The 27,543-nt window shown below is 43.1% G+C and overlaps 1 protein-coding gene across 1 annotated transcript in view; it reads right to left on the reverse strand.

Moving 5' to 3' along the window:
* The window catches only part of LOC144752251 (nicotinamide N-methyltransferase-like), a 41,723-nt gene extending 22,529 nt beyond the window's left edge, over positions 1-19,194 (reverse strand). Inside the window, exons 1-2 of the mRNA XM_078640257.1 lie at positions 19,010-19,194; positions 5,616-5,823 (exon numbers count right to left, since the gene is read on the reverse strand). Of these exons, the coding sequence (XP_078496383.1) occupies positions 5,616-5,823; positions 19,010-19,157 (356 nt within the window). The 5' untranslated portion in view covers positions 19,158-19,194. The remainder of the gene's footprint in view (positions 1-5,615; positions 5,824-19,009) is intronic.
* Positions 19,195-27,543: the final 8,349 nt, after the last annotated feature.

A 27,543-nucleotide genomic window follows, 5' to 3' on the forward strand; every position in this document is an offset into this window, starting at 1 on the left:
TAATCTATGCATAAAATGCAAGGCTGCTTTGTATTATAAAAATTAGCATCCTGATAGATTAGTAGAGGAGGTTCTTCCATTGACCTTGAGGGTTCCTTGCATGCTGAGGAATCACCAGGCCCAGTCTAAGATCTCATGAGGAGTATCCAGGTTGTTACCTTCATTCAGGTAATGGGGTTAGATCATCCCATGGGGGGATTTTAGGTACTATATCTACACACACTCTCAGTACACTTAGAGTAGGGTTCATATAGAAGGAGTATGCTAGATTACTGCCTTATTTATATACCTGCTTATAAACAGTGTTCACACAAGGAGATGATGGATGGAGCATAAGAGATTCCACCTGGGACCAGAGCTGATGGCCTGCAGCACTCGGAGCCACAACAAGAAGGACCAACCACGCACACAACCTCAGCATCAGCCTGGTAGCCATCTGACCATGAAATGACAAGTGAATGTAATCACCACCTCCTGCTTCCACAGACTCTGCATGCACCACAGAATCTTAAGATGGATTCCAACCAACACCAGAAAGACTGTCACTCAGGCCCTCGTCACCAGCCACCTCGACTATGGCAACACCCTCTACACCGGCATCTCCAACCAGCTCCTCAGAAGAATCATCCTGGACATCCCCAAAAGAACCCACATTACTCCCCACCTGAGAAACCTCCACTTGCTCCCCATCTAGAAAAGATGCCAGTTCAAGTTCTTCATGCGTGCCTACAAAGCCTTCCACAACCTAGGACCTGCCTACCTCAACTACCGACTGCACTTCCACCAACCCACTAGACACCTGCTCTCCACTTCACTCGCACTCACGTACCTCCCACATCCATCCCAGCCAGAGCAGTTGCCGCTTTCTCTCCTATATCGCTGCGAAGACTTGGAACCATCTTCCCCGCCAGCTGCTTACAGCCCCCTCGCTGGCAGTCTTCATGATGAAATATCGCTACAATCTTCATCAGAGATCCTCTGAAGGTATCACTTCTGGCACAAAAACAATCCTACCTACAACGCAGGCACTCGTGCATCTTGATGGAAGAGTGCCTACATTGGCAGTAGGCAGCCAAAAGTGTGCCAGTGCAAGACAGTACAGGACTGTCCCATATAATATTACATTTAGTAAATTCCTGCCCTTTGATGCAGAGCAGCAAGGTGGTTAAATGGATTGTGCTATGTGAAAAAAATTAAAATGTGGCCCCACATTCATATTCCTCCTATATAGACCTAAAGGTTGTGTCTACGTAGAGAAGGAAGCAAAAACATTGGCACTCTGTCTTGCTCTCCATCCCTGGTGGAAACCCACTAATTTTCTCATGAGGGCTGATTTACTCACTCCTTATTGCTGGGCTGAATCTGTATACCCCATGTCCTCTCATGTAAGGTTTACACAAAACCTAGGCATGTACCTTTATGCAAATCTCTCAACAACTTACATGAAGCACAGGGGCATCAATTATATTTTATTCAACTCAGGACCTTAGGTAACCTCTTCCCTACATTGATAGAAGCTGGCATATACCCTTTGTAAATCTTTTATTTCAGTTTAGGCTGAATTTTTCAAGTGAAGTTTACCTGGCTAATCTATGGTATCAATTATTATCAGGCATTTTAATAAACAATATATTTTTTATCATCAATAAGATTTTTTCATTGGATGCCTGTCTGCATCAGAGTTTAAAGTCCGTACATGCGTCTGCCACATTTCACATCAATGCAGTTCCTGACATCCACATGTGGACCCTATTCTCCGAATAGGTACTTGTACTCAGCCAACCAGATTTTGCTTACTCGCCTTGAGCATAAAACAGATACTTAATGAGACGGATCTTTTTCTATTTCTGCAGAAAAATGTGGAATTCTCTCCTATTGACCCTCAGTGCAGAACCTCACTTACCCATCTTTAGGGAAGCAATTACAACTTTGCCCTGATTTAGATTCCAATGGATAGTCCATTTTCCTGCCAGGGTGACGGAGTAAGCTACTCCTTCGCCCTGGTGGAGATACCGCCCTCCAGATTCATAAATGCCCACCAAGCAGGTGCTCATTTATAAAGTGTTGGCAGGAACCAAAGTCACAGCAGTTTCTGTCAATGTATTTTGATGTTTGGTCCAGGGCTCTGGCACCAAAGAGTTTTCTTCTTCATTTAATAAACAAATCCAACTGTGTGAGTTAAAGAAAAAAAAGGTAATGCCCTACCTTGCCACATGAGTAATTTCCCATGTGGAAGGGATCATTATTTATTTTTTACTGTCCCTTACCACCACAGTGTGCCTGGAGGTGACTGATAGTATGAAACAGCTATGTGTCCACCCATCCTAATTGGGTAGATAGACATATAACCATTTTTCCACCAGCACGTGTGCCTTTGGGCCATTGGAGAAGTTTGTTCATGGTGATGATGATGTACTCACGGCTGTGGCAAAACATAATGTCTGTTCGCATTTAATTCAGGTGGGTGGATCAGTATGTTGATGAGGGGGGAACTCTGTCACCAAGATATAAATCAGACCCTTGCCTTTGTAATTAGTAATTCTTCTATATCTACCACTGACTTGTTATGTATCGTTCTCATCTTTTTCAATATGGTAGTATAATCTAAAAAAAAACTAACTTGATACTATGTCACATGATATATTATATGATATATTAACGCAATATCAAACCCAAGCCCCGCCTACTCCCGCACACATATTTTCATTGGCTTGTGTCTTTGTCCTTCGTAAATGCTGCATTCAGATTCATTTATAACGTTGTTAGTCCCTCCTTATTGCGGCAATGTCATCATCTATATCCTCCCAGGGCTACTGTCCTCTTTACTTGCTTGTTACTCAGTACGTGAACTTTTTCTTCTTTGAGCCTGGACACTGGCGGCTGCATGTTTTCTAAGCTGTTATTTCCACACTCTCTCCCTTTCTTTTTCCCTCCATCTCTCCCTTTCTTTTTCTCTATGTACCTCTTTCTCCCTCTCTTTTCCCATCTCTGACATCTTTCCCTGCATCTCATTCTCAAAATCTCTCTCTCTCCACACCCTCTCTCTCTCTCTATATCTATGTATTTTTCATTTTACTTCATTCTCTTTATTTGGGTTCGTAGATCATAACAGTATAGTAAAAACATACAAAATTGTTAAAATTAGTTTTTTAAAACAGAATTCATTTCAATTACATAATTACAAATTTAAAAACACATTTCATCCTTCAAGATTTAAAAACAAAACAATACAACCAGTAGAGGCAAATTGATTCAGCACTAAAAACATTGACACAAAACTTCACACTAAGATTTTAGCATGCTCAGCTGTAGTTTTGAGTGAACTAATTGCACAGGGTGAATACAATTAAGACAAACACTTGCAATGTAAGTCTTGCAATTACTCATGTTTGATCTATTGGCATTGTAAACAACAACGTTTTTTTTCCTTTTGAAAACTTAAATAAAAGGCATTATCATTTACAATGCCAATAGCTTAAAATGTTGTAAATGTGATACCTATTGCATTGCAAATGCTTATTGTAAATCCATATGTCTGGTATTCTAGTCTTGACTGTCTCTCTCTTCTAGCATTTACCGTGTTTAATAAGACATTATATAGTTTGTCATTGGACACTAAGGGCCTGATTTAGAGTTTGTTGGATTGAATACTCTGCCTGCCATATTACATGTGACACAGGATATACTGCACTCGTGATATGGCGAACGGGATACTCTGTCATACTTGTGAAATAATATCCATCCACCAATGTCTAAATCAGGCCCTAAGTCATAAAACTGTTCACAAGAGCCGAGTATATATCCCATACACAAGCCTGACAGCCCTTTCTTTACAACTATTTATTGAATTTTATTTAATGTTATTTTCTATGGGGTTTTATTTGAAGTCACTATCTCTATTATTTTCTGTGGGATGGTGTTACATTATCAGTGGTTAGCCATGTGTGGTGCTGGGCTTACACCACCTCTGCTGTGGAGTACGTATTGTTTTGGTTACAGTAACTTTAGAAGTGCGGTTTGTGAAAAGTAATGGTGATACTCTTTTGTAGATGGGTGAACATTCCTCTATAAACCCCTATCTAACCCTCCTTTAACTCTTCCATACACCTCACGTTTCCCTTCCCTTTAGCAGCTAGCATTCCCCATTTCTGGCAACTCCTCTTCGTCACTCAAATGTACACTTATGTGTGTGGAAACTCCATAGCAGGGGGGAGATCTCTCCAGAAACAAAGATACTACAGAAGCATTTTGTGAATATGCCCCTGATTTTTTTACATGGATTTGGTATATCATAGATCCACCATTAACCCCTTGGGCGCGGCCGCCATTCTGCGCCGTTTTAATGAGTGGGAGGGTTCATGACGGCCCCCAGCCATCATCAGCACACGCCCACCGTGATGCATGACGGACGGGGGCCGTCATCAGCATGGAAGGGGTTAATTTGATAGGGCTGCTATTGTACAATGATACAATAGGCGAAACATGTCCTTAGTTGTTCCATTTTTTAATGTCCTCTTACTATTTTGAATGCTAAAATGTATATGTCCTAATAAGCTAGGGGCATGGTATACAAACAGATAGGTCACAAATAGTGGTTGGGTGTTGTGCGCCAAGTTCTTTTAAACTATCTGCAATACACCATATGTATTATAGAGCTGCATTACAAAATGTGAAGTTACATTGGGTGTCAAAAAACAGGGCCTAATGTATATTAAATAGGTAGTGCAGTTTGTGTGACTCCCAGTTACTGGCTCTAAACATGAGGATAAAGGTTTATAGGGAACGGCATACCACAGTCCATGTATCTGAATTCCAAAATTGATTTTTTTTCAAAGCAGTCCATGTTTCTTACAGGAATATGTGTCATTGCAACAAACAAAATCCCATTTGAGAAAATCATGTACAGGGACAGACACCCCAACACAATTCCTAAAAGGGAAACTGTCCAATGGAACAGCATACCTCTTCTCAATGTGTTATCTATCACCTCCTTTGAGGATTGAGTAACTTTTAAAAATGTGATTACCACAATTGCAGTCACAAACCAGTGACAAAGCTCAACGCTAATTGTAAAAAAAGAGGCAATGCACCCTTCATGGCTTCTATTTGTGAATCAGAATGAGTTAGTAACCCTTTGTGCTATACAAAAAGTCTTTACCAAATCACAAAATGTGTTTAGTACATGGCAATCCACCAGTTTTATGACAAGAGAATTATTTTGTGCATCATTTGATGTGAGGCATTTCAAGAAATGGTGAGAGGCAGTGTTTTCATGTTTGCTCACATACAGGTTCAAAGATGGAAAAAAGTTTGATGAACACCCCACACATCTCTAGTATCAACAACAAAAAAAATGGCATGAAGCTGCTGCTCACATCTGAAAAATTTGACATTGCCTTCAGAAGACTCCTCAAGACCTGGCTCTTCGAGCAGAAGCAGCCCCCCCCCCCCCCTCCGCGCCTTGGGCCCCGCTCTGGTAAGTAGGGTGCTTTACAAGTACTCTGATTGATTGATTGATTTCATGCTAGGAAACCTGCTGCTCTCGGCACAACACATGCTGGCAAGGTAAACAAAGGTAGGCCTTTGCAATACATCATCAGGTGTAGAATACATACCTGTTGCCCTGAAGCTCACAAACCACCTTTGCTACATGACTCCAGTCCAGAGCTCCAGGTTCATTGTTCCGCCACTTCTCAATCAGTGCAATAACCTGATCAGTGGAGGCGCCAAGAACGATGTCTGAAAAATTGTCACAGGCTGGAATAACCCATTGGAAGAAAGGACCACAAGAAAGATTGATCAGCAGCTCCCCTTTCACACCACCTGGGAAGAAAAATGGATTAATGATTACATATTTTGAAGTAATTAAATTAAATGTAATTACATTTAATTAACCTCTGGTCACCCCATGGTAGTTTGCCACAGAGCAGCCAGGCTTCACTTAAGAGGCAATGCGAAAAGTATTATTGCAACACTTCTAACAGTGAAAACACCACACAAAAAGATACCACACCTGGCAGCATATAATATCTACAAAAGGCGATAATGATCGCCAGGGCAAGGTATCAGCATTTTTTAGTGCCTCTTTTCCTGGACACTTTTCTCATTCTTATCGATGTATTATGAACACATCGGTAAGATGCAATGGTGTCCGGGAAAGGAAGCAATAACTCCTGCAAACACGCAATAGGCATTCATGTGACTGCATGGGATCAGCGCGTTAGCGGTGCGTTAGCATCAATATTATTTCAGCTAACGTGATGGAGTGACCGAAAACCCCCTGTATGACCGGATCAAAGGATGAATTATGCAGCAGGAACAACAGTGAATGTTAACATGTATGTAATGCTGTGAAAGGCCGGATCTGGACAACATAGTGAGGGCCTGTGATGTTCTGCACCTTCTGGACATGAGTAGAAGCAATGGCAGTAGCTGGCAAAAATTTACCTTCATACAAGCTAAGGGGCTAATAATGAAGCATGCCCTGTACCTCTTTCGTGTTTGTGGCTCCTGAGAAGGAGATCAGGGCTAGTCTCCCTTATGTACCTCCATGCGGCACCGTTTCTAGTAAGGTTTTTATCAGAGTTGGCACCCAGTGGTACTTATGACAATGCTGAGGTCCTGTCAACTGAAATCAAAAGACAGTGATATCTGACATCCACACCCTTGGGTAGCAGCTGTCCCACGCATCAATGAGAAGCTGAAAGTGTCATGACATGCACTTTGTTTGTCAACTGCTTTAAGCCCTGTCACTATGTAGACGACATCACCAATAGCCATTCCCCATCTAATTGCAGAGGATGAATTCTTACCTCCTGGCCTGCACCTTGTCCCGGACATCAGTGATGATGACAATGGTGACAACCTACCAACCATGGACCATGGCATCATCTGAGAGCTCCTGGACTCTGTAAGGTTACCATCTCTGTACTCAGTGAGGGTCCGCAGCATTGTGGCATCTCCACATACCCCACCTAACAACAAACAGGTACTACCTGCCACCCCTAGACTACCAGGACCCCACCAATACCTTCCAAGGAGTCCAGTGGAAGTTGGCAGATCAGGTGCGGTTGAGGATGGAGACTGTGGCAGCCCCTCTAGAGGGAGTCTTTGGGTGACTCAGTCCCAATAGGGACAACACTGCCACCATCAGAGATACCTACTCTCGGCTCTGTGGGTTGCATCAGTCTCTGATTGATATCACTGGTATCATGAGGCAGAGGCATCAACAACTGCCATGCCTAAGTGACTCTAGTGATGTGGCAAAAAAGCTGGGTGCTATTAGAACCATCTTGGAGTTCATGGAGCGGAAGCAGGACTGACATATAGCTGCAATGGCTGCCTTTCACTGTGCTGTTGCAGTTGTTTTGGAAAACCAGCAGATCCTCCTCGCCGCCGTGCTGCCTCATGTTCTGACATAGATGTATGCTGCTGCAGGCACAGGCTCTGCATCTTCAGCCCCTAATGTGTCTGTGCCTCCCTCAGCTGTCTTATCTACAACACCACCTTCACAGGAGACACCACACACATCAGAGGAGGAAGATTTCTTCACGTGAAGAACTGTCCGTTAGAATTTATCTGTGCCATATTCCTAGTTTCTCTGTTGCCCTGTGATGAATGACATGCCAGGGCACCTCTATTGTCCCTGTGATCTCAAAGACTTCGCCCTGTCTACCTTGACCATCAGTTGACTGACAATATGGCCTCTCCTCCCTAATGATACTGCGGCCAGCCTCCTGAGTGAAGCACCCCTCACCTCAATATGTCCTATTACATGTTCCCCACATGGACTCTGTCTGGACATCCACTGGTGCTAAACATCCTTTTGAGTAGTTTTCCAATCAACTTTTGCTGTGATCTCCTACAAACATTAGCACTTGTAACTAAAGGCACCAATAACTGCTACCTGTATGTTGTGTGTCTCTATGAGTCAGGACAAGGGTCACAATTGGACATTCTGGGAGGCCACTACACCCACTACTAGCCAAAGGGACCTTTTTTGGGGTGTGGGACAATGCTAGGCAGTGAGAGTGTAACATAGATTGCAATCTCTATCTATGTGGTTTCATGTATTAAGTTCAACTCGTGTCAAGCAGTCATTGTGAATGGTGAATTCAGTCTCCCCACATGTGTTGGGTCCATCCATTGTTAACAGCAAGCATACAGTGGAGAAGTGTGGCTAAAGTGGTTGGAGCGGCAGACCCTGATGCAGAGGTCTGGCCCGGACCAGGGTTCAATTCCCCGCCTCGTCGGGTCTTGGGCTCAAATTTCCCTGGACCTGACAATTCTCGCCTCGGTGCCTATTCCAATCATGGAGTCACACTCTGCAACTCTGGGCAATAGCTTGCTTAATCTCCACGACGGCCCCTCGCAGCGGGATGCCTGGCTTTCACCTTGGGGATGCCCAGTAAAGGGGTTATCACACAGGGGAATACCAGGACGGGTTCCCTAAGCAAGCGCTTAGAAACCGGTAGGTGATACAGCGCTATATAAATGAATTAAATTTACATTTTACATTTACATACAACATTGGGCTGACAATTAAACACTGTAAGTGTGAGAGGTTATGGGATACCTACCAGTGTGTGAGTGCAAATGCCTACTATATGTGCAAAACTCATTGAGCACAACATACCTCCAATGTATGTTGCATTAGCAGCACACACATTGATCTTGTATGTGAACAGAAGATGAGCTCTGTGTCATTAATCATCCGTGAACGCCAGGACTACTGCTCAATAATGTCTGATCGTAAGATCATGTAAACTCATGGGCAGCCTGACAGATCCCTCTCCGTACAAGAGAAACCTACTCACAAATATTGCCAGACACTGCAAGTAGAAAACTTCACCTGAGCACAGATGCTCACTCCCACACAGGAAATCACGATGTATACCTGTATGTAGCAAACTCTTAGATTTAATGTAAATATAAAAGGTTGAATAGTAACTACTATCTATCCTACACTAACTTAGCCTATCTACTGTTTACACCGACCTTAACTTAACTCAGTTTACTCTATACAATTAGCACAACATGACAAACATCAACCTCCCATCCCCTCTTAAGTTCCATTTACACACAGGACAACAAAAACAGCACCTAAACATCAACTACCTACACACAGAAGCCTAAACAATCATACAGTATTTGTAATGTTTTTACATTTTTTTAGTTTTTTATGCATATAAAACACATCAACCCGACCCCTAACTATCCCAAGGTAGCCCGTGGCACAATCTGGTGTGGCAGGTGGACAACGGACTCCCTCCTGAGCCTGTAATGCATAATGACCTTTTCCTTCATGAGGTCAATGAGGGTTATCATCTGGCAGTATCTCCGCTCCCTTCTCCTGTGTTTCCTCTGTGGCAGTGCTGGTGTTCTCCATGTTACTCCTAGCATCAAAAGCAGTTGATCTGAGGCATAGTTGAACTTGCCAAATGGCATTGGGTCTGTTCTGCTTTTGTACCAGTGTGCTAGTGTCATTTTTAAGATCAGCGTTTCCCTAGAGGTTAAAATCTGGCAATAATGGGACCTAGCGGCAGTTTTTGAAAAATAAAAGCGTCGCCAAAAATCCTCGTACATATGGCAGCATCAGTTTTGCGAGGAAACACCTACCTTGCATATAATTTTGGGGAAATGCCGCTAGCAGGACTGGTGTTGCAAAAATAGGCACTAGCAGTGGAAAGGCGAATGCTACAGGGCTCTGTCGCCACTTTTTAAATATGTGCTAAAAAAAAATGCTGCAGCATCAAAAAAGTAATACTGTAGCGGTGTTAAGTCCTTGTAAATATGCCCCTTTGTTAGGTAGATAGATTTTATTTTGTTTTTAGATATAGCTTACATGTAGGGTAAGGTAGAGTTAGTCTTATATTTAGTAAGATAACTTAGTTATTTGAAGGGAAGACAATGTTAGGATTGTAGATTATTTGTGTATGAATGTGTTTAAATCAGTTGATATTTAACAACCTGTATGTTTATGTGTTGAATTTGTTCATACATGTTAACCGCTTCCGTGCGGCGCCGATTCCGCCCCTGTGCTGGACATTCCAGAACAGGGTGCGGTCGTGACGGAACCGTTCCGTCATCAGCACAGCTCAGCCGTGACTGATGACGGAACGGTTCCGTCACAAGCATCGAAGGGGTTAAGGGGATTGGGGATTTATGTTAAATATATGTTGTTTATATATAGATAGAAGTAGTTTACGTTCCAGTGAAGATAAAAGTATTAACATACAGACATATGGTTTAGATAGTTGTAGTCAGGAGTTTAGTAATTTGCTGTGATCCTATAATAAGTTTGACACCTTTGAGTGCTTGATTTGTTAATGTTGCAACCTACACATTAACCATATAATTAGATGAAAAGGCAACATGTTTATTGAAAGCAATGATGTTATGTAGCCGCTCAACATGATGTTTACATGTGTATGAGCTTACTCTGACAACGGACACATTCTCATACTATGCAGACACATTGCAGCCATAATACTCAGGGTGATCGGCTGCAATGTGTGAATGGTAGAGAGGAAAACATATCCTTATAATGTTAGATATGTTTCATTTCAAAGTTCTACTGGCAGTGGCAGACTTTCACCTGGCTAGTGGGAGTTCAGAGATTCATTGTTGATATGTGTAGGCTGTGTAAAGGTAGAGAAATGATGGGCCATATTTATCAATGATTTTCCCACCCTTGCACCATGCAATGGGACGCAAGAGCAATGCTGCTCCTAAGTTAGACTTTTGAAGCCCTGTAAGGCCCCCTTGCATGGCCCTGTGTGGCTTGAGAAGTCTAGAACAATGGTCCTCAAACCTTTTAATGCTGACCCCAGTTTGAAGACCCCTGACCTAGACTTAAGAAACACAGTGCCAATCAATGTATTTCTCTGCTCATACCTCTTCCCATGCAGACAGGTATGCTTAGCAGACTGTAGGGAGGAAGTGCCCTGCTTGCTGACATATCTCTCTTGCATGATAAGTCTTTATAGCACAGTGGGGAGAGAGATTGGCCCCTCTCCTGTGACCTGTGTCTTAGGTGATGGGTGTATAAATTAGTCTGTGAAAATAAGTGTACCTCTCTGGCCAGCATAGCAAATATACAATTAAGGTGTGGGGATGAAATTACCTCCATGCTGAGACGTCTGTCTTACATAACAACTATTATGTGTAAACATACTACTATGTCAGCTGAGACATCTCCCCTGAGTAATATATGTGCCATTTAGGCTGTGAGTAGTAGGGTATAGAAATCTCTGCTGAGAACTGTGTCTTGGTTGATTGGTTTGGATTGTTGAATATGGGGACACACACCTCTCCCTCAGTCCTTTTCACATGGGACAATGAAGCATACTGGGGTGTGCACTGGGACAGACTCCTCCACTGAAAATACTCTCCGGGGTCCAAAGTATAGTAACATGAAAAAGAACAGCTCTCTCTGATATCACATCTCCACCAGCTGATAGCTGTGCGTTGAAGAATATGATGATACACTGGCCTCTGTGCTGAAATCAGAGGTCTGTATGCTACAGTGAACACAACAACTGATCTCTCTAGTGAGACCTCAATGTTACATGAGAAGTCACCATAGCTGAGTGTCCATATTATTGACTTCTCCATTAACAATTCTCTCTAGCATAAAATATGTGCATAGTACTGTTTAGATATATATACATGCAGGAGTACTTCTGCACCCCCTGAAGATGGAACAGTACAGTACTGAACATATATTCCAATCTATAACACATTTTTAGGAAACAGATCAGTAGTAAAAAATAAACAACAATTTATTAACATTACAAAACTGCAACAGCTATATTAACTAACTATATCAAAACTTATAAAACAAACAAAACAATGCACTTTACTAATACTTAAAAATACGTTCTGATGTTCATCAGCAGGTAATAATGCTTCCACCCTTTTTCTTTATTTGCCTACTGGATAAGATGTGCGTGGAACTTCTTTTTCTGCTGCTTTACGCCACCTTAGCCTGCCAAATAGCAGTTATAAAATAAACAAAACAACCAATTTTACTAATTCATAATGTCTTCATTCCATTAGGATGATCAGCCTGGTGTAGCTGCACCACCTCACCCTCGTAAAAAGTCTTTGGCAGTGTTTTGATTTGATGCCAGCTAGCAAAAAGGACTCAGCATAGTTTCCCATACAAACATTATCACCTCTCTAGCTAATACTTTTTTCTGACTTTTCACAGTCATTATTTCCCGTATTTATCAAAACTGAGCAAGACCTCTTTTTGTCCTCCATGTATTTTCTTACAAGGTAGTTTTCTTGTTGACAACTTCTGTTCCCCAGTATCTTTCATCAGAAAAATTCCACACTCTCACCCAGTACATTTTGTCACAAACAAATTATAGCCAGCTATCAAACTAGTCAAGTCAAGTCAAGTCAAAATATTTATATAGCGCACTACATACCCAGAGGGTTTCAAGGCGCTTAGGAAGGGGAGGTGGATTATTTGTCAAATATCCACGTTTTAAGCTGCTTTCTGAACGCTAGGTGATTCTGGGTGAGGCGAAGGTAAGCGGGGAGAGAGTTCCATGTTTTGGCAGCCAGGTATGAGAAGGATCTGCCTCCCATGGTGGTCTTGTTGATGCGAGGTACAGTGGCGAAGGCTTGGCTGGAAGAGCGAAGTTGGCGGGAGGGGGTGTAGAAGGACAGTCGGGAGTTGAGGCAATCTGGTCCGATGTCGTAGAGTGATTTGTGTGCGTGGGTAAGCAGTCGGAAAGTGATCCTCTTATTGACGGGTAGCCAGTGGAGGTCTTTGAGGTGACCAGAGATGTGTTCGTTGCGTGGGATGTCTAATATGAGCCTGGCTGAGGCGTTTTGGATTCGTTGTAGTTTCTTCTGGAGTTTAGCGGTGGTACCTGCGTAGAGGGTGTTTCCGTAGTCCAGTCGGCTCGTGACTAGAGCGTGGGTGACTGTTTTCCTTGTTTCGGAGGGGATCCAGCGAAATGTTTTTCTGAGCATGCGAAGAATGTTAAAGCAGGAAGAGGATACGGCGCTGACTTGTCTGTTCATTGAGAGTGAAGAATCCAGGATGACGCCAAGGTTCCGTGCGTGGTCAGTCGGGATGGGTGCATTTCCGAGGGCTTCCGGCCACCAGGAGTCGTCCCATGCAGAGGGGGATTTACCTAAGATGAGGACTTCTGTTTTGTCTGAGTTCAGTTTCAGACGGCTTTGTTTCATCCATTCGGCGACTTCTTTCATTCCTTCGTGTAGGTTAGTTTTAGCGGTGCTGGGGTCCTTGGTGAGAGATAGGATCAGTTGAGTGTCATCCGCGTAAGAGTTGATGTTGAGGTTGTGTTGGCGGGCGATGGCCGCGAGGGGGCTCATGTATACGTTGAAGAGGGTGGGACTGAGTGAGGATCCTTGTGGTACGCCGCAGATGATTTCAGAGGCCTCGGACTTGAATGGTGGTAGGCGGACTCTCTGGGTTCTTCCGGTGAGGAACGAGGTGATCCACTCCAGTGCCTTTCCTTGGATTCCGATGTTTCTGAGGCGTTGTAAAAGGGTGCTGTGGCAGACTGTGTCGAAGGCTGCAGAGAGGTCGAGGAGGATGAGGGCGACTGTGTCTCCATTGTCCAGTAGAGTTCGAATGTCGTCTGTTGCTGCGATGAGGGCGGTCTCAGTGCTGTGTTTGGCTCGGAAGCCAGATTGTGAGGGGTCGAGTGATTTGTTGGCTTCGAGGAAGGCGGCGAGCTGGTTGTTGACAGCTTTCTCGATGACTTTGGCCGGGAATGGAAGAAGCGAGATGGGGCGGTAGTTTTTGAGTTCGGTGGGGTCTGCTGTTGGTTTTTTCAGAAGGGCGGTGAGTTCAGCGTGTTTCCAATCTTCTGGGAAGGTAGCGGAGTTGAAGGAGCAGTTGATGACGTCTCAGAGGTGCGGAGCTATGACGTAGTCTGCTTTGTTGAAGATGTGGTGGGGGCATGGGTCTGTGGGGGATCCAGAGTGGATGGAATTCATCAGGCGGATGGTGTCCTCAGTGGAGATTGGGTTCCAGGCGTTAAGGGTGTTAACGGGGGGAAGATGGTCAGTTGATGGTAGGCTGGGTAGGTTTCCGGGTTGGTTGTCAAAGCTGTTGTGGATGTCAGCAATCTTGTTGTGGAAAAAAGAGGCTAGGGAATCGCAGAGGGTTTGAGAGGGGGTGATGTCGTTGGAGTTGGCCGAGGGGTTGGAAAATTCCTTGACGATGTTGAAAAGTTCCTTGCTGTTGTGGGCGTTGTTGTCAAGTCGATCTTTGAATGCTGTTTTCTTGGCTTTTCAGATCAGTTGGTGGTGAGTGCGGATGGCGCTTTTGAAGGCGTCCTTGTTGCTGGTGGATGGGTCTTTTTTCCAGGCCTTTTCAAGGGAGCGGCACAGTTTCTTGGATTTCTTGAGGTCGTCGTTGAACCATGAGGCCTTCTTGATGCCAAGTTTGTGTTGATGTTTTTTCAGTGGTGCTAAGGTGTCGGCGGTGTTGGATAACCAGAGGGTGAAGTTGGAGGCGGCTTCGTTGGCGTTAGAAGAGAGGGCTGGGGAGGTTTGAAGGAGTGATGTGGAGATCTGCTCTGTGGTGATTCTGTTCCAGTTTCTTTGTAGAGTTGGTTGGAGGTGGATGATGGGTTTCGGCTTGTTGTAGGTGAAGTGAACGCAGCTGTAGTCAGTCCAGAGGAGATCTGTAGTGTGGCTGAAGGAGACATGGTTGCTGGAGGTGAAGATGGGGTCGAGAGTGTGACCTGCGATGTGGGTGGGGGAAGTGACCAGTTGTTTAAGTCCGAGGTTGGCGAGGTTGTCTAAGAGGGTGGCGGTGTTGCGGTCGTTGATCTTTTCAAGGTGGAAGTTGAGGTCTCCCAGAAGGATGTAGTCTTTGGAGGGGAGCGCGTGTGGGGTGATGAAGTCCGTGATGTCTTCACTGAATTTTGCGCGTGGTCCTGGTGGTCTGTAGAGGAGGGTGCCTCTGAGTGTGGTCTTGGGGTCGATGTGGATCTGGAAGTGAAGGTGTTCGGAGTTGGCGAGGTTGGCATCAGAGCTGGTTGAGATGCGGATTGTTTTCTTATGGACGATAGCGATTCCACCTCCTGTATGGTCGGTGCGGTCTTTGCGTGTGATCTTATAATCATCAGGGATAGCGATGGCGATGTCAGGGGCGGAGGAAGCGTTCATCCATGTTTCCGTTAGGAAGGCGACGTCAGGAGAGATGGTGTCTAGTAGGTTCCAAAGGTCAATGGCGTGCCTGTGGACCGAGCGGGTGTTGAGAAGGATGCATTCTAGGTGGTCGTAGCGGAGATGTTGTCGGTGCCGCTAAATTTGCAGGAGAAGCAGGAGAACGGTCCATGGGTGCGTCCAGGAGCGGCTTGGACGCAGTTGGGGGCGCGACCGGGGTTAAGGGCTAGGAGGGTGGCGGCATCGTAGGTAACGCGGGTGGGCTGGGCAGCGCGAGGGGCAAGGGGTCTGGCGCTGGGCGCGGTCCAGGCGCAGACGGGCGTAGACGGGCTTACCTTTGGCGCACCTTCGGCGCGGATTGGGCGCGGTCGCTGCGCGTGAACGCTGCGCGCGGGAGCAACTGTCATAAATGGATAGTGGAGGGGGAGGGGCGAGGCAGGCTCAGCTGGGAGGCGGGAGCGTGATTGGAGGGACGGGCTTGGACGTCACACTAAGCAAATGGCTGCAACAATAACAACTTTAAGCAGGGGGAGGTTGGGGCGAGCAGTGGAGCGCTATTACTGCAAAATGGAATTAAAAAATAATAATGCTGAGTGGAGGACGCTATGATGGGCAGCACAAATCAGCGCTATGAGCAGAGCACGTGAAGGGTAGAAAGCGGCGCTACGATTTTAGTACAGTGCAAATCAATTACAAAGCAGCGCTAAGGTCAGAGCACAATTAAATCCCAATGCGGCGCAGTGATAAAGTTTAGGATGAAAGCAGGCACAGAGCACAGAGCAAAGCAGCGTAGGGATAGCGCTACGATACCCAGGAGGACAGAGGGGAGCAACCGGATCTGCACGAGTCAGGACGGTCACAGCTCTCAGGGGGGGTGGGGTCGACCTGTTCTATCAGTGGGAGGCAGGCTCAGCTGGGAGGCGGGAGCGTGATTGGAGGGACGGGCTTGGACGTCACACTAAGCAAATGGCTGCAACAATAACAACTTTAAGCAGGGGGAGGTTGGGGCGAGCAGTGGAGCGCTATTACTGCGAAATGGAATTAAAAAATAATAATGCTGAGTGGAGGACGCTATGATGGGCAGCACAAATCAGCGCTATGAGCAGAGCACGTGAAGGGTAGAAAGCGGCGCTACGATTTTAGTACAGTGCAAATCAATTACAAAGCAGCGCTAAGGTCAGAGCACAATTAAATCCCAATGCGGCGCAGTGATAAAGTTTAGGATGAAAGCAGGCACAGAGCACAGAGCAAAGCAGCGTAGGGATAGCGCTACGATACCCAGGAGGACAGAGGGGAGCAACCGGATCTGCACGAGTCAGGACGGTCACTACATTTCATACAAGTTTATAAAGTAACACATTACTCTTAGAGACACATCTGCCAGGATGTTTCACTCTAGAAATACATATATCTCATAGGCGTAAAGTGTATGAAGAATGAGGTTCATACACAAAACTAAAGAATGTATTGACACATTCCACATTCTTAGCTTTAATATTGAGAAACACTGCCTCCTTTACTTACAAGTACATACAGTTGAAACACTTTCATTTTTCAACACAATCTGCTACATGTGCTGATATTTCTACATCCCAATGTCTACCTTGCAAAAGGTACAACTCCCCAAGCAGTTTTTTACTCGGTATACATGCTGTACAATATGGTTACTAACATTAGCACACTTACTGCCACTTCACAACAAAATGTATACCTGTACTTGGAGTTCTTTCTTTAATGCAGCTGAAGACACCACTCTCTTTCAACTCCAAATACATTCACTTCTACTGAGCACAACTCAAACAGACTTCCTTCTTCTCCAAAGTATCAAGAACAAATTGAGCTATTGCTGGTTCTTCACCCAATCACATCACAGCATCATTGAGCCATGTTATAAGAATGGTAACTATTGGTTGAGTTTGTATCTTTTTTTTGCTTCTCTCCATTCAAATTTGAGAGACTCTTGTGGGATTGTAAAAATCCTTGTGGCAGGCCCAGTAATTTTCCATGCACGTCTTGCAAGTGTCTCGCAGAATTCAAGAGCCCCAAGCAGCAAGCCTCACTACCAGAAGCATGCAAGCTGCTCTTGCAGTACTCTTGTTGGGTGGCAACAGATTTGTTGCAAAATAGTTGTATAGGGATCCTCAGGTACACTCAGGAGGCACTGAGATCCTATGGTAAAGGCCCCCCTGACCTCTGCCCTGATATTCCTTCACATTTCTCTCGCCCTAACCATACCAGGTGCCCTAGACCCAACTCTGCAATCAACTCAGTCTATATGGTGGTATTTGACCTGCAATATAGGAAAAGTTGTGGTCCATTTCATGTATGCTACTAAACACCAGGTCCTGAGTGAAGCATCTCCGTCCTAATCCAAGTGTAGCACATCGATGTCGCCTTTGTAGCTGAAATGTGGGCAGACTGTGGCTCTGGCACAGAATTTCTTGCAGCTACCCCCATCCTGGATATGGTATCCGTTGGTGAGACAGGCAACGAAAAAAGTGCAGAGGGCTGGCTGTCTTTTTTCGTGACTTTTTCAAAATAACTTTTGAGCCAGCAACCATCCCTGGCTTTGAGGCTCTAAACTTCTCAATGTAGCTTCCGGACTCACAGCATTTTAATGGAATGCTAATCTACCATCCACCAGGACCCAGAAGTGGTTTTGATTATGAGCTTAACATGGTCCTTGAATCATCTATTCTTAATGAGAACTTCTCAGTATTAGGTGATTTTAAATTCCATCTGGAAAATTAAGCTGATCCAGACTCCCTAAAACTGATTGATGCAATGAACGTACTTGGATTATATTTAATCTCCAGAGACCCGACCCACAAGGCTGGACAAATGCTTGATGTGATCTTCCCCAACTACCCAGATATGAACATACTACCCTCTTTTCCTCTCATCTGGTTTGACCTTTTGTCAGTCAACTGGCAGCTAAAGTTTGAGGAAACTACCAGGCACCGAGACACAATTCAACTAACCCCTAGCAGAGCCTGGCACAAGATACAGCTGATCAAACTGAGAGACTCCCTTACCGCCTCACCCTGTCAACTTGCTGATAATCTGGAACATAGCGTCACAAAGTTGTCACGCTGGCTAAACTCTGCTATAGACATTAAAGCATTGGTCAAACAAAAAGTCATGGCTAAGAAAGTATCCCAGGCGTGGTACAACTAAAACCTTTGGATATCAAGGCAAGAACAGAAATGGATAAAAAAAAAATATGAGGGTGAGGAGAACATGATCTACCAAACCGAATAAGCAAAGGATCAACAAAACCTGGGGGGGAGTAGACGAACATGAGACACTGTACCATGTCAAGAACTAAAGCCAATTATACACAATAGCACGAGGGTGCTTACCTGAACGATCGCAACAATAAAGTGAACACTAGGAGGTGTGATGGTTTCTCGTGGTTGGCCAGTACACAAATGTGCAAAAAAGTTTCGAGTCTGTAGGAAGAATGTCTCATGTTTATCTTCTCCTCCACAGATTTTGTAGATCCTTTGTTTACTTCCATTGCACATGGTTAGATTGTAAATATTAATATACTTTACAATGTCCTATTCATCATCAATGTGCTTTTGCCGTTATTAAATTTGGTCATTCTGTCAACTGTCTATTCCTGCTTTTGATTTCACTAATATCAAAAATTTGAAATACATTTATTATTCATTCTTGTCTTTAAATAACCAGAACCGACGAAACAATTAATGCACAGAAAGCAAAGAAGCTCTTATACATTTTTTTAGAATTCAATTCATAAACATAGATCATATATTTGTACAACAGTAATATTTCTCGACTTTTTCAGCTTGGATAACATGAGTTATAGGAAACATACCTGAGCTGAATATTTTGTTCAAAAGAGGTAATATCTTAATAACTGAATCATCAAGGAAGGCAGAATCCTTTGAAGTGTATGTTCCCACCGCCATATCTGGCTTCAAGTATTGTTCATGGAGCTCTTTCAGATCAAAATATGAAGACATTTTCAATTATTCAAAGTTTCCAACTCTACTTCTTCTGTGCGTGCACCTATTCTTATAGTAAACCATCTAAATTACAAATGATTGATAAACAAATGACAGTTTTATTTGTGTGTGCTCTAAACCTCATCTAAATTCTATTCTTCTTTGATGTCAGCTGAGTGAAGCTTAGAAATATTTAGCATACTGTTTGCAAAGCATAATGTTGTGAATGGTGCCACATGTCTCATCACCTTAATTGACACAGACACAACAATGCTATTCTGCGACTAAAATTAATCCTTCAAAATATGCACTTGCTATTCAGTCTTTGAACAAGCTTGGTTTTGCAAAACACACAAGATGATGGACGGAATGTTGCACATTGGCAACATATTCACCCCCAGTCACAAATCCGGGTTTAATCCATCCTTTTTTGCTCACCACGCCACCCCAGTTCATACATGGCCATATGCAAATCAGATTAAACCCAGATCTCTGACTGGGGTGAATGTTTTGCCAATGTACAACATTCCGTCCATCATCTTGTGTGTTTTGCTGTTCGCCCTATGCGAGAAGGGTATGCCCAGACATGGGTCCCGTGCTCACTACCCCACTGGAGTCAAGCTATCCTGGCTGAAGACAGCTGATAGCCAGAAACCGGTCCTAGGATGCTTGATTCCAGTCTAGGGAAGACATGGCTTGGCAGTTCGGTCCGGACTGTTCCCATGAGGCACAGGGTCAAGACTGATTTGCATATGGCCATGTCTGATCTGGAGTGGCGAGGTGAGCAAAATAACAATGGATTAAACCCAGATCTGTGACTGGGGTGAATGTTTTGCCACTGTGCAGCATTCTGTCCATCATTTTGTGTGTTAAGTTTGTTTTGGGCTTTTTTGTTTGTAGTCTTTTTTATTGTACTATGAAAAAAATTAGTATCACAAAAATAACAAAAACCTAAAGTATAGCCATATGGGTCCCATCAGATTCACTCAAAATCTGTTCAATGTTCCAGTGTAGGAAATCGCCACATTGTGAATATTTCTTTAAAAAATTGAGTTACTAATTGGGAGTGGGTGCTCACACCAACTAAAACATACACTTTGGTTATATAAAACAATGTTCTAAGAGCATCTCCATTAAACCCCTGGTAGCTGTTTTACAAGAAGGTAACAGGCTCCTGTAGTGTAGTTCCTATATTCCCAATAGGCTCTGTGCATTGGAATTATATATCCTATAGATGTGACGTAGGATTTATGTTGAATAGGTCTCTATCGAAATATATTAGACTTAATTGTGAGTGCCAGCTAGCTCAGATGTCACTAGAAACATTCTCGAGTTCACAAGAAGGGATTTAGTTTCTCAGGCAAGTAGATAGTCGAACTGCTTCAAACCATCATGTGTTTGCTTGGGCAAGGGTGGGCATATTTTTTAACTTGAAGGTACCGAATTTGACGTAAAGGTGGACATAATAACTTCAACAAAGGGCCTCAGCTCTTTGAAAACTCCACGAGTTCTTGGACAAGTCAGTATTCACTTCGTAGAGTTAGACACGCACCGTGGAGTACACCACATGTTGAATTACTGAAAAGTTGTCACGTGCAAACCAGGGCTTCGCTGTCTGTACAAATCAGCGTTAAAGTCAGAATAATTTCGCAGTCTCCCAATGGGAGCTGTCCCCCAGTGCACCGCATTGTAGATACCAAAGGTATGATAAAGTTCAAAGGACAAAAAACAAGTTGATTCCAAATCAATTTGTAATTATATAAAATCATTTCTTCATTACAAATATTTGCTTTTCATCAATGCAATTCTCTTCATTGTTCAAATTATATATCCAGATTTCATTGGTTCCATATCCCTATGCATTTCGGGCTTGTCCAGCCCTTCATCAGGGCATTAATCTATGAGGAAAAATCAAAATGGACTGATATCAGTGATGATATCTGCTATATATACTTGCACATTGTAAACAGTAAAAAAACGACTGTAGGTAATACCAATACATGTTCATGCGTTACCATGTTAACCTCAATGTTCTCGTTGTCAATCATGTGCTCAAAAAAGTGCAACAGCATCTGAAAAGCCGCCACCAAACCACTATTGTTAACATCGTGTAAGGAATCCATTAGGGTGCAGTTCAAGGTAAACAAATATCTCAGTTCAGGTGCGCTTAAGCTCGCGTGTGCCTTATGAAAAAATATCCGAAACCACCACATTCATATCCCATACTATGTGCAACATACATAATCTACATGACTAGAAGTACTCACAGAAAACGTTTTACCGGGACACTATAAGTCGCGGTTCTCCTTCCACGCTGAAAGTTTGTGCTCATGTGGTTAAAAAAGCACGGAGGTGCATTCGTGTATAAACATCAATGACGGACCATTTACTGATCCGCAGTATGGGGGCCATTTTGGAGCAGTGTGTGAGTGGAAACAAACGGGTGCCATGATGTAAATATTCGAAGTAAACAATAATCAGGCTGGTGTTCAAGTAACACAAAGATAATTGCATAAACATATGAAGAACCTAATAGTGGTACCTTAATCTAAAAGCGCATAAATAAAAAAGGATCGCATTCAAGAAACGACGATGTGTAAACGTTCAACATGGTAATAGGTAATAGGATGAAATAACATGATCCAGCTGATTATAGGTGACATAGAAATTCCATACGATCGTTCAGCCCTGTGGGTTGCATCGTGCTCAGGTACCGTATCCAAAAGTTCTCTCGTTGGAGTAATTTGTGTTTGGGGTTCATGCCCTCCTGATTAATTACATTCTCCAGAATCATGAATTGTAGCTGGGCTACATTGTGTCTGTATTCCGAAAAGTGCATTGCCACAGTTGATTTGGTGTTAGCAGTTCTTATGTTGCTCTTGTGTTACAAGATTCTTACTCTGATTTTTCTTTCTGTATGGCCAACATAGCACAAGCCACATGGGCATTTCAATAGATAGATCACGTTGGACGTGTTACATGTGGCGTTGACCTTCAGTTTAATTTTGTGGCCTTTCATTGGATGATACAAAATGTTACCCTTCATGACATTGTTACAGTTACTGCAATTGTAACATGGTTGGAGTCCTTTATATCTCACTGCGGAACTGGTGGTTCTGGGGTGTGTCAACAATTCTTTGATGTTGGTACCACGTGTGTGAGCAAAAATCGGTTTCTGTTCAAATATTCCTCTAAAGTCTGGCTCCTTACTTAATAACGACCAGTGTTTCAGTATCATGTTACGATATTTGTTACTCAGTGTTGAGTATTTAGAGACCACTGTCATGCGTTTTTGGTGTTCTTTAAGCTTAGGTCTAAGTAAATCTTCTCTTCTCATGGATTCACACTTCAATTTCGCAGTGTTCACAATGTCATCCGGGTACCCTCTGTCTCTAAATCTTTTGCACATAATGTCTATTTGCATTTTACAATCTGTGTCATCCGAAACAATGCGTCTGATTCTCATAAGTTGAGACAAAGGTAAATTATTTCTCACGTTCTGCCTGTGAAAACTGGTGTAATGCAAAGTGCTGTTGCGGTCTGTCTCTTTTCGGTATATTGTTGTTTGAAATTCCAAATTCTCTAATGTGACTTGTACATCAAGGTAATTGATAGTGTTCCGATCATACATCCATGTAAATTGTATTCGATCGTTGATCTTGTTTAGGTCTTCCAAAAATGTTTTCAGGTTATTTTCTGTTCCCGACCACACAAGGAAAATGTCATCAATATATCTTATGTACAGTCTGCCAGATTGGGCCCAATCTGGTAGGTTGAGGATGTTGTTCTGTTCAAAGTAGTGCATGAATAGATTCGCATAAACTGGGGCAGCACAATTGCCCATTGAGGTCCCGTTGAGTTGTAGGTAGCATGTATCTTGCCACATAAAGTAACTTTGATAAAGTGTGAATCCCAAAAGTTCCATCAGGAAAGGTTGAAGTGTCGGGTTATTATCAGAGTTTAGGATAGCATTTTCGATTACTTCAATCCCTAGATTGTGTGGGATGGACGTATACAACGCCTTGACATCTATTGTACAAAGCCAGTATTCTTCATGAGATGACAACTGAATATTTTCCAATCTGTTCAAGAATTGAGTGGTATCACGTATATATGTAGGTGTTTTAACCACCAAAGTTTGAAGATGTCTATCCAATAGTTTCCCCACTGGCTCGTGTATGCTCCCCCTTGTAGAGACTATGGGTCTAAATGGAGGTTTCTTGAGGTCCTTGTGGACTTTCGGTAGCATATACAATGAAGGAGTCTTAGGGTGTTCCTGAGTCAAAAACCGCTTGGTTTTCTCCGTAATGATGTTATCTTCCAAAGCATTAGACAAAATATTCTCAAGTGTTTGTTTGAATTCTTCAGTGGGATTCCTATCCAAGCGTGAATAGGTGGTGGTATCAGTAACGTGTAATTCAACTTGTTGGTAATAAAAATCCTTGTCCATTATAACCAAGGCGCCACCCTTGTCAGCATTCTGGCAGATTATGTCAGTATTTTCGGCCATCTACTTTAATAAGGATCTTTCCTTGACAGTCAGGTTACTGTGTTTCAGTTTTGTTTGGAATCGCAATGTCATGAGATCTTGTTTCACCAGGTTCTCAAATGTGTCGATGAGTTTATGACTGGTGGGAGCCATAAATGTGCTGCGTGGACGTAGGTCCAGTAAGGTACCGTCTGGTTGAGACTCTGTGGTGATCACATTTTCAAAATAATGACAAAGACTAATGTTTCTCATCAGTTTGAAAAAACTCACTTCTAATTCCAGAGTGTTAGAGTTGGTAGTAGGTACAAATGATTGACCCTTTTGTAATAACCTGGTCTCTAGTTCAGTCAAAGGGTGTGAGGAGATGTTGATAACAAGGTTGTCACAGTTCATCGTTTTTTCCTGTCTTTCCTTACTCTGATTCTTTTGTTTTTTTGACTGTTCTTTCCCCTCCGGGTTATTCCTGTGCCTCTCGGCCCCTTCTATTCAAGCAAAGGGAAGCTGCTGAAGCCAAGTTTTCCAATAAATTGTTGTCGATTTTCGGAACTAATGGAAGTAGCTGTGCCGTATTTGGACTGCATGAGCTATGTCTAAATATGGTTATGATTCTTATGCCTATATAAGGATATGGTGATTTATACCTATCGAAGGGCATGAATTGGTAAAATTACAATAGGGTCCTAAAATATTATACAACACTCCAAGAAATGTGCTGTGTTGAAGTAGCACCAACAATTTTTAAGTAAAAAACAAACCCAAGAAAACACCCTATCAAACCTTTGACCTTCTAACATGGTCCGTGTAATGTCCCTCAAAGTCTTACGTAACATCATCAAGATGTGCAGGATAAGCTGATTTTTTCAGTACCTGGTCTCAGTGGAACAAACCTGGATTTTGCAGTGGTGGAGAGTGGTTCTCAGACAGAAAGATGGATTGCCTTGCCCTGGCTCAAGGTATTACCTTCAGACTTAGTAACTTTTTTGGAAGCAGCAATCATCTGGCAGGGCAGGGTTGAGCAAGGCTCCACATTGCTGCATACCTTTCACGCAATGGCCCACTGAACCAGTTTTGATCGGAACAAAAGCTCTAAGCAGGATAAAACAGGGTGTTTTGCCCACCTACAGTGGGATCTCCATCTGTACACTTCAGCAATTTCCTCCACCCTTTGTTGTGTATCGATTTAGATTCCATAAGAATTTCCCGATTCATGCCCTTATATAGGTACAATTCACATTGCCCTTATAAAGGCATAGAAACCCATTCCTTATTTAGGCATAGTCCATGCTACCCAAATACAGGCATGGCTACTTACATCCGTTCATATACATCACAACAAAGTCTTGGAAAACCAAACTCTTAAGCTTTAGGGACTTCCCCTTGCCTGGATATTAATTTCTCCAGGAACTCATTTATTATGCATGAACATCTATTCCTTAGGGGTTCATTCATGATGTTCATATGCCCGACTTTTAAGTCAATACTGGCATTCCAAAATACCTTCAAAGTATAAATATACCTTCATTTGCTTTCGCAAGGCACGGTGCGGTTCACCTACCTACTTGCACGACACGGCTCGCCACAGCAAGTCCCGAATGAAATCAAGTCCCCAACTGATGCACTGACCAGACACAGTCATCCTCCTCGCCGAGAATCCAGCTCCAGTTTTTCTGACTCCCCTTGCGGGGTGTAAGAAAATAGAATCCTGGGAAAGAGATACCAACCTCTCTCATTCTAACGTATGGAGCTGATTATAACGTAGGGAAACCTTTGGAAATCCTTGGCAAAACTAAACTTATGCTAAGACAGCAGCTACTTCTTCGCTCATACTAGACTTAGGTTAGGTACACTGGGGTAGGATTATTTTAGAAGCACCAGTTGAGTATTTTAGCCTGTGTTATTTATGTATGTATTTTTATAAATGTCATTGCTACAGACCATGCTATTACAGTACTATTTTATATTACTGTTAATGCTATATGCATTACACTTCAAATGCTCAACTTGTTTGCTTGCTTCCTCTCTGATAGATCCCAAATGATCAAAATAGCGAACAGTCTTTCACCTCCGTCAGCGGTAGGTCAAGGTGTTCTTCAAGGCTCTATACTTGCACCCACACTGTTCAATCTCGTTTTAGAACCACTGGGCGATCTCCTAAGTAAATCCAGGGTCCACTATCATCTCTATGCAGACGACACCCAAATCAACCTCAAGGTTGCCTTCACTGATGACCTATCTGTCCTAAGCTCCACTCTCGACTCCATTCAAAACTGGATGTCAACACATCAACTGATTCTGAATCCCTCCAAAACTGAATTCTTCCTCCTCTCCTCCTCACTCTCTCCTCCCCAGGTTCAATCATGGATGGATCCGATGTATCTACTTAACAATAAACCCATCATTGTCGACAGCGCAAAATTCCTGTGCGTCATACTCAACAAAAAACAATCTAGTATCCCACATCAACTCCATTGCAAAGTCTGCTCGATAACAACTGAGCCTTCTTTGGGGAATTTGTCGCTTCTTCCCGGAGCAAGACCTTAAAACCCGGGTCTAATCGCTGGTCCTCTCCAGACTGGACTACTGCAATTCTCTTCTCACTGGCCTCCCCAAATTCCACCTGTCCCCCCATAAATCAATTCTTTATTCAGCAGCTCGCTTCATTTCTGGGGCCAAAAGAAGCGACCACATCAAACCCATGCTATCAACCCTCCGCTGGCTTCCCATCGAGGCAAGATCTATCTATAAGACTACATGTATCACCCACAAAGCCTTGCACTCCTCTCTTTGCTACCTGGCGAATAAACTGAAACTCTCTGGAGGCTCTAGAACATTACGTAATGCAGAAAATGTCCTTCTTGAACCTCCCACTTTCAAGAAGAAAAGATCGATGGCCCAATCCTTTTCAGGCAACACGGTGGGAATCTAGAACTCACTTCCGCCTCACCTTCGGACCACCACCTTCTCCCAGACCTTCAAAACTGACCTCAAAGTTTTTCTCCTTCAAAGACACTACCAAATGTAATTCACTCCCTCTCTATTATCTGAAGGAAGACCCTCCATTATAGAGAATCCTTTTCTCCATGACTATGGAAGTACCTTCCCATTGTGTTCTGCCAGTTATTGCAGTATTATCCTTCTACCTGTGTTTCGTACTTGTTTGTTACATACACACGTCACTTTTCTCTTGTAACACACTGTTTGCTGCCTCTTACATTTTGTTAGCTTTAGATACTTGCACAAGTGCCACCAGTGCCTACGTAACATTTTGTGTTTGAGTGTCTGCCATTTATTGCAGTATTATACCTCTACTTGTACCTGTGTATGCTTTTGTAACCTGCACACTTGTCACTTTTTCTTCCTGTAATGCACCGTTTTCTACCTCTTGTATTTTGTTTGCTCACAATTGTCATTTTTGCCTCATGTAACTTAACGTTTGCTCTTGTAATATGTTCACTTGTAATGTTTCTCCTCATGTATCAGTTCTGTTCCTACTTTGAAGCGCTCTGACAGCTTCAGGTAAAGTCCGCGCTATATAAAAAGGCATGAAATAAATAAATAAACTACGCATTCTGTCTTACGATTGTAGCAGTTCATACCTCTTGCAAGAGAAAGAAGACTGTTCAATAAACCCCTTTTTATGGAAACGCCTGTCTCTCTATTTTTGTGCAAACTCTGTAGAAACAAAGCATGCACGATTGACTGAGTGAAACGGTTATCTATTGTTTCCCCGACTTTGAAGATATTGTTCCGACTCTAAGGGAAACAAAGTTGTCATGTTTAAGCAGTTGTCAGAAACAAATCCCTTCTTGTTCATTCAATAAATTTTCTAGTGACCACTGAGTTATCTGGCACATGCATAATTAATTCAGGTTAATGTACTCAATAGAGACATACTGACCTTAGTCTCATGTCTAA

Source organism: Lissotriton helveticus, chromosome 4_2, assembly GCF_964261635.1.
Source record: "Lissotriton helveticus chromosome 4_2, aLisHel1.1, whole genome shotgun sequence".
Taxonomy (NCBI): Eukaryota; Metazoa; Chordata; class Amphibia; order Caudata; family Salamandridae; genus Lissotriton; species Lissotriton helveticus.